Source organism: Rattus norvegicus, chromosome 7 (genome assembly GCF_021556685.1).
Source record: "Rattus norvegicus strain SHRSP/BbbUtx chromosome 7, alternate assembly SHRSP_T2T, whole genome shotgun sequence".
Classification (NCBI taxonomy): domain Eukaryota; kingdom Metazoa; phylum Chordata; class Mammalia; order Rodentia; family Muridae; genus Rattus; species Rattus norvegicus.
In genome coordinates this window covers 6,592,254-6,600,929 of record NC_141540.1, presented here as the reverse complement: position 1 = coordinate 6,600,929, position 8,676 = coordinate 6,592,254, and the positions used below count along the sequence as shown (strand labels likewise).

General features: G+C 40.7%; 1 protein-coding gene across 1 annotated transcript; it reads left to right on the top strand.

Moving 5' to 3' along the window:
• Positions 1-202: 202 nt before the first annotated feature.
• Or6c63 (olfactory receptor family 6 subfamily C member 63) lies at positions 203-1,141 on the top strand. Its single transcript, NM_001000707.1, has one exon. It carries the CDS (start codon positions 203-205, stop codon positions 1,139-1,141), a length of 939 nt encoding a protein of 312 aa, NP_001000707.1.
• Positions 1,142-8,676: the final 7,535 nt, after the last annotated feature.

The window sequence follows — 8,676 nt, the reverse complement described above, 5'->3', positions numbered from 1 at the left end:
GTGTTTGTTTAGAAGAAAAGCATGCATAAATTATCTTAAAAATATTTTAAAAAATAAAGCATAGAAAAATTCTCAGTCTAGTAATATAGCCCATGCAGCCTGAGAGGGTGAAGTTTTCTGCAATTTTACAGAAAAAAAAGTTTATCTTAAATATTCCAGACCTATCACTAATTCGACACCCCTATGTATTCGCAGGCAGCCAATGTTAGCTGTTAAAAATCAGACTTCGACTGAATTCATTCTGCTGGGACTCACAGATTCCCCAGATCTTCAAATCTGTGTTTTCCTATTTCTCCTCCTCACATACATACTCAGTGTTCTGGGGAACCTGACCATCATTGTCCTCACACTGCTGGATTCCCACCTCCAGACACCCATGTACTTCTTCCTCAGGAACTTCTCCTTCCTTGAAATCTCCTTCACATCCACGTTTACTCCTCGAATGCTCTTCAGCATCTCCACAGGAATTAAGACCATCAGCTTTGCTGGGTGCTTCACTCAGTACTTCTTTGCCATCTTCTTTGGAGCCACTGAGTTTTACCTTCTGACTGCCATGTCCTATGACCGATATGTGGCCATCTGTAAGCCCCTGCACTACAGCACCATCATGAGCAACAGGGTCTGTACCCTGCTGGTCCTCTGTTCTTGGATGAGTGGGCTCCTAATCATCTTATTTCCAATCATCCTGACCAGTCAACTGGATTTCTGTGCATCCAATGTGCTCAATCATTATTACTGTGACTATGGGCCCCTCATAGAAATAGCTTGTTCAGACACAAGGCTGCTGGAACTCTTTGACTTTGTTTTAGCAGTCCTGACCTTGATTGTCACCCTGGTGCTGGTGATTCTCTCCTACACACGCATCATCAGGACCATTCTGAAGATCCCATCTGCACACCAGAGGAAGAAGGCATTTTCCACGTGTTCCTCCCACATGGTTGTCATCTCCCTCTCTTATGGAAGCTGCATCTCCATGTACATAAAACCTTCAGTCACAGAAGGAGTTGCCTTCAATAAAGGTATAGCTGTACTCAATACGTCAGTTGCGCCTTTACTGAATCCATTCATTTACACTCTAAGGAATAAGCAAGTGAAACAAAGCTTCAAGGATATCACTAGAAAGATTGTGAATCTCCAATAAATCAGATGACCTCAGACTAAAGGAGAAATACAGACCATAGTCATCAAGTCCATCCTCACAGAAATTCAAGGCCAGCCTCTCCTCCCAGTTAAAGCATCATCTGAGATGAATTTACCATGAAGACATTTCAACCTTACATTTTAGACTTACCAATGATTTTTGAGCAACATATTTGTAGTGAGAGTTTTGTTTTGTTTTGTTTTGTTCTGTTCTGTTTTTGAAAGAAAAGCCCAGCTGTGCTATAAAGACATGTTTTTTGTTTTAATTCCAGGTGTACAATATCAGGTTGTTTCCGATTATTCACAACAACAGCCTTGTGTGGTGATCTGGCAGCAGTGTGATTCTGCCAGCTGCAAATAGTTTAATTCTGAATCTCTGGAAACTTCAGAGTAAAAATGCCAGAGTAACATGCCAAAGCCCAGAGCCCATTGAGAATCAGCATTCTGAAGGAAGAGAAAGGGGAAAGGAGGAGGTTCCTCCTACTGGTTCCTGCTCCTGCTGATGATCTTGCTGGTGGTCTAGAGAAAAAAATAAGAAGCTGGAGATATCCAGACTATGAAGATTAGACTTGCCTCAAGGAACTCTCCCTATTCATCAGGAAGTAGTTTAAAGAGACCTATGCCCGCTTACCCCTCTAACCTTTCTCTTCTACCTAGTGTTGGAGTATTGGAAAGAATAGAGTTGGAAGAAAGGTAGAGATAAAAGAACCCAAATAAAATAGATAAAAAATACACTGACAGACTCACTGCTCCCAAACCCCTTGGGAGAGAGAGCTCAGCGCCCGGACAGGTGGGGACTCCTGAGACTGCAGAGTGGGAGAGACCATCAATACTGCCCACCCCTGCCCGTATGCCTGGCCCAATAGGAAACTGTATACGGCCTCTGGGAACCGGAAGATAGGGGCACTGGAGCTGCAGGTCCTCCCGACTACCCACGCTCCAGACACTGCCCGGACCTGAAGGAACGGGATCAACAGCTATCTGCACCTAAATCCCATGGGAGGGAGAGCTAAACCTTCAGAGAAGCAGACACGCCTGGGAAGCCAGAAGAGACTACACTCTGCCCACATTTCTGACTCCAGAGGAAAACACCTAACGCCATCTGGGACCCCAGTGCACAGGGGACTCCAGGAAAAGGCGGCGCAGACCCTCCTGGTTACTGCCCTCATGGAGAACTCAAAAGCAGCCTGCCACAGCAACTTGAGCCACGGGACCACAGGTAAGACCAACTTTTCTGCTACAAGCGACCTGCCTGGTGGACTCGGGACAAAGGCCCACAGGAATAGCTGAAGACCAGTAGACAGGAAAGGCTACACACCTGAAAGCAGAACACTCTGTTCCCATAACTGGCTGAAAGAAAACAGGAAAACAGGTCCACAGCACTTCTGACACGAAGGCCTATAGGACGGTCTAGCCACTGTCAGAAATACCAGAACAAAGTACCACCAGAGACAATCTGATGGCAAGAGGCAAGCACAGGAACCCAAGCAACAGAAAACAAGACTACATGGCATCATCGGAGCCCAATTCTCCCACCAAAGCAAACACTGAATATACAAACACACCAGAAAAGGAAGACCTAGATTTAAAAGCATATTTGATCATGATGCTGGAGGACTTCAAGAAAGACATGCTTAAAGAAATGCAGGAAAACATAAATAAACAAGTAGAAGCCTATAGAGAGGAATCACAAAAATCCCTGAAAGAATTCCAGGAAAACACAATCAAACAGTTGAAAGAATTAAAAATGGAAATAGAAGCAATAAAGAAAGAACACAGGGAAACAACCCTGGATATAGAAAACCAAAGGAAGAGACAAGGAGCAATGAATACAAGCATCACAAACAGAATACAAGAGATAGAAGAGAGAATCGCAGGAGCAGAAGATTCCATAGAAATCATAGACATGGTTCAACTGGAGGTCAACATGTAGAAGAATGCAGATCGATCCATGCTTATCACCCTGTACAAAGCTTAAGTTCAAGTGGGTCAAGGACCTCCACATCAAACCAGATACACTCAAACTAATAGAAGAAAAACTAGGGAAGCATCTGGAACACATGGGCACTGGAAAAAATTTCCTGAGCAAAACACCAATGGCTTATGCTCTAAGATCAAGAATCGGCAAATGGGATCTCATAAAACTGCAAAGCTTCTGTAAGGCAAAGGACACTGTGGTTAGGACAAAACGGCAACCAACAGATTGGGAAAAGATCTTTACCAATCCTACAACAGATAGAGGCCTTATATCCAAAATATACAAAGAACTCAAGAAGTTAGACCACAGGGAGACAAATAACCCTATTAAAAAATGGGGTTCAGACTAAAGACTATACATGGACTGACCCTGGACTCTGACCCCATAGGTAGCAATGAATATCCTAGTAAGAGCACCAGTGGAAGGGGAAGCCCTGGGTCCTGCTAAGACTGAACCCCCAGTGAACTAGACTATGGGGGGAGGGCGGCAATGGGGGGAGGGTTGGGAGGGGAACACCCATAAGGAAGGGGAGGGGGGAGGGGGAGGTTTGCCCGGAAACCGGGAAAGGGAATAACACTTGAAATGTATATAAGAAATACTCAAGTTAATAAAAAAAATGGGGTTCAGAGCTAAACAAAGAATTCACAGCTGAGGAATGCCGAATGGCTGAGAAACACCTAAAGAAATGTTCAACATCTTTAGTCGTAAGGGAAATGCAAATCAAAACAACCCTGAGATTTCACCTCACACCAGTGAGAATGGCTAAGATCAAAAACTCAGGTGACAGCAGATGCTGGAGAGGATGTGGAGAAAGAGGAACACTCCTCCATTGTTGGTGGGGTTGCAGACTGATACAACCATTCTGGAAATCAGTCTGGAGGTTCCTCAGAAAATTGGACATTGAACTGCCTGAGGATCCAGCTATACCTCTCTTGGGCATGTACCCAAAAGATGCCCCAACATATAAAAAAGACACGTGCTCCACTATGTTCATTGCAGCCTTACTTATAATAGCCAGAAGCTGGAAAGAACCCAGATGCCCTTCAACAGAGGAATGGATACAGAAAATGTGGTACATCTACACAATGGAATATTACTCAGCTATCAAAAACAATGACTTTATGAAATTCGTAGGCAAATGGTTGGAACTGGAAAATATCATCCTGACTGATCTAACCCAATCACAGAAAAACACACATGTTATGCACTCATTGATAACTGGCTATTAGCCCAAATGCTTGAATTACCCTAGATGCCCAGAACAAATGAAACTCAAGACGGATGATCAAAATGTGAATGCGTCACTCCTTCTTTAAAAGGGGAACAAGAATACCCTTGGCAGGGAAGAGAGAGGCAAAGATTAAAACAGAGACTGAAGGAACACCCATTCAGAGCCTGCCCCACATGTGGCCCATACATATACAGCCACCCAATTAGACAAGATGGATGAAGCAAAGAAGTGCAGGCCGACAGGAGCCGGATGTAGATCGCTCCTGAGAGACACAGCCAGAATACAGCAAATACAGAGGCGAATGCCAGCAGCAAACCACTGAACTGAGAACAGGACCCCCGTTGAAGGAATCAGAGAAAGAACTGGAAGAGCTTGAAGGGGCTCGAGACCCCATATGTACAACAATACCAAGCAACCAGAGCTTCCAGGGACTAAGCCACTACCTAAAAACTATACATGGACTGACCTTGGACTCTGACCTCATAGGTAGCAATGAATATCCTAGTAAGAGCACCAGTGGAAGGGGAAGCCCTGGGTCCTGCTAAGACTGAACCCCCAGTGAACTAGACTGTTGGGGGGAGGGCAGCAATGGGGGGAGGGTTGGGAGGGGAACACCCATAAGGAAGGGGAGGGGGGAGGGGGATGTTTGCCCGGAAACCGGGAAAGGGAATAACACTCGAAATGTATATAAGAAATACTCAAGTTAATAAAAGAAGAAGAAGAAGAAGAAGAAGAAGAAGAAGAAGAAGAAGAAGAAGAAGAAGAAGAAGAAGAAGAAGAAGAAGAAGAAGAAGAAGAAGAAGAAGAAGAAGAAGAAGAAGAAGAAGAAGAAGAAGAAGAAGAAGAAGAAGAAGAAGAAGAAGAAGAAGAAGAAGAAGAAGAAGAAGAAGAAGAAGAAGAAGAAGAAGAAGAAGAAGAAGAAGAAGAAGAAGAAGAAGAAGAAGAAGAACAGTGCCGACTAACCTGGGACCCTGGGAGCTCTTAAAGTCTGAGCCACCAACCAAAGAGTAGTCACAGGCTGGTCCGAGGTATCTTGCTATATGCAGCATAGGGCTATCTTATCTGGCCTCAGTTCAAGAGGATGGGCCAAATCCTGTAGAGAATTTATGCTCCATCGGAAAGGGATTCCCACCAGGGAGATCCCAGTCTCAGAACTGAAGAGGAGGGAAGATGAGGTGAAAAACTCTGGAAGGGGGGACCAGGAGAGGGCAACATTTGGGATGTAATTAAATAAAATAATTAAGTTTTTTATTTGGATGATGAAATGCTAGGGATATTTGTAAATGCCAAGATGAAGAAGCTATATATGATTCTACAAGGGTTGAAGATTCATTTGGCATGCTCACAGACCTATTTATGCTATAGTACTTGAAAGTTAGGAAGAAAAAATTGACTGACTAAACCACCCACATTGACTTCAGCAATTAATGGAACAAAAGATAACATTCATATAAGAAAACATTCTGTCTTTGGTAGAGGTGTGTCAATGTTTCTTTATAATTATTCACATTTATTTTTAATCTTAAGTCCCTTTAAGAGTATGATGCAAATATGAGAAATTTTTCTCTCTATTGCTTGCTCTTGCATTTTACTCTTGTTTTTAACATTAACATTCACTTTATTCTTGACCGTCCAATAGTAGTCAGCACTTATAAAATTTATGTATATGGGAAAGAGAAATAAGCTGAAAATTTCACATACATATAGGTGTTCATATCTGAACCCTTGGAAAATGTGTATATTTTAAGTTACAATATAATAGAAAAATAAGGGTGAGATGGAATTAATGTTGCCAACCAGTGATGTCTGTAGCATTGTATTATTAGAATAGGTCAAGTGCATTTATGAAGCTCAATAAATTTAAAACTCAAAGCAAAAAGAAAATAAGGAGAAAATAGGAATATTTTTTCAAAGAGGAAGAGTAATGTGGCTCTATGACATAGATTTGGAAACTGTGTGCCTAAAAATAATTTTTTTCCATTTTTTCAAGTGTTTAGAATTTTAAAAGCAACCTGTTATTTTAGAAAGCTAAATGGTAGTTTTAATAAAAAGATAATGTAAAACATCTCTGAGTTTCAAGATAAAAATGTAAGCCTATGTTCTTGTTAATACACATTTACTGTCTTGTTAGACATGTTAATTTGGAAATATTTTATGTAAAGTAGTATGTTGAGTACCTCTTGTCCACTCTCACACTTCAGAATTCAAATGCATGTGTTAGCTATATTAAACAAGATAATAGATATTACAGTCTGATGCACTAGAAGAATGGTGTCTGTGTTAAAAACTATTGTTATGGCTCTTTTTGGTTGTCAATTTGACTACATCTGGAATAAAACCCTAAATGAAGGACAAAAAAAAAAGAAAAGAAAAGAAATCATAGACACAACTGTCAAAGATAATGTAAAACGGAAAAAGTTACTGGTCCAAAACATACAGGAAATCCAGAACTCAAGGAGAAGATCATACCTAAGGATAATAGGTATAGAAGAGAGTGAAGACTCCCAGCTCAAAGGACCAGTAAATATCTTCAACAAAATCATAGAAGAAAACTTCCCTAACCTAAAGAAAGAGATGCCCATAAACATACAAGAAGCCTATAGAACTCCAAATAGATTGGACCAGAAAAGAAACTCCTCCTGTCACATAATAGTCAAAACACCAAATGCACAAAACAAAGAAAGAATATTAAAAGCAGTAAGGGAAAAAGGTCAAGTAACATATAAAGGCAGACATATCAGAATCACACCAGACTTCCACCAGAGACTGTGAAAGCCAGAAGATCCTGGAGAGATGTCATACAGACCCTAAGAGAACACAAATGCCAGCCCAGGTTACTATATCCTGCAAAACTCTCAATTAACATAGATGGAGAAACCAAGATATTCCGTGACAAAACCAAATTTTCACAATATCTTTCTACAAATCCAGTGCTACAAAGGATAATAAATGGTAAAGCCCAACATAAGGAGGCAAGCTACACCCAAGAAAAAGCAAGAAACTAATCGTCTTGGCAACAAAACAAACAGAAGAAAAGCACACAAACATAATCTCACATCAAAACACGAATATAACAGGAAGCAATAATCACTATTCCTTAATATCTATCAACATCAATGGCCTCAACTCCCGAATAAAAAGATATAGATTAACAAAATGGATACGCAATGAGGACCCTGCATTCTGCTGCCTACAGGAAACACATCACAGAGACAAAGACAGACACCACCTCAGAGTGAAAGGCTGGAAAACAACTTTCCGAACAAATGGTCAGAAGAAGCAAGCTGGAGTAGCCATTCTAATATCAAATAAAATCAATTTTCAACTAAAAGTCATCAAAAAAGATAAGGAAGGACACTTCATATTCATCAAAGGAAAAATCCACCAAGATGAACTCTCAATCCTAAATATCTATGCTCCAAATACAAGGGCACCTACATACGTAAAAGAAATCTTACTAAAGCTCAAAGAACACATTGAACCTCACACAATAATAGTAGGAGATTTCAACACCCCACTCTCATCAATGGACAGATCATGGAAACAGAAATTAAACAGAGACATAGACAGACTAAGAGAAGTCATGAACCAAATGGACTTAACAGATATTTATAGAACATTCTATCCTAAAGCAAAAGGATATACATTCTTCTCACCACCTCATGGTACTTTCTCCAAAATTGACCATATAATCGGTCATAAACAGGCCTCAACAGATACAGAAAGATAGAAATAATCCCATGTGTCCTATCAGACCACCACGGGCTAACGCTGGTCTTCAATAACAATAAGGGAAGAATGCTCACATATACATGGAAGTTGAACAATGCTCTACTCAGTGATAACCTGGTCAGGGAAGAAATAAAGAAAGAAATTAAAAACTTTTTAGAATTTAATGAAAATGAAGGTACAACATACCCAAACTTATGGGACACAATGAAAGCTGTGCTAAGAGGAAAACTCATAGCGCTGAGTGCCTGCAGAAAGAAACAGGAAAGAGCATATGTCAGCAGCTTGACAGCACACCTAAAAGCTCTAGAACAAAAAGAAGCAAATACACCCAGGAGGAGTAGAAGGCAGGAAATAATCAAACTCAGAACTGAAATCAACTAAATAGAAACAAAAAGGACTATAGAAAGAATCAACAGAACCAAAAGTTGGTTCTTTGAGAAAATCAACAAGATAGATAAACCCTTAGCCAGACTAACTCAAGGACACAGAGTATGTATAAATTAACAAAATCAGAAATGAAAACGGACACGTAACTATAGAATCAGAGGAAATTCAAAAAATCATCATATCCTACTACAAAAGCCTGTATTCAACA

What these genes read in the sequence shown, in the direction of transcription:
- Or6c63 (NM_001000707.1), top strand. Translation starts at nt 203, where the DNA reads ATGTTAGCTGTTAAAAATCAGACTTCGACTGAATTCATTCTGCTGGGA.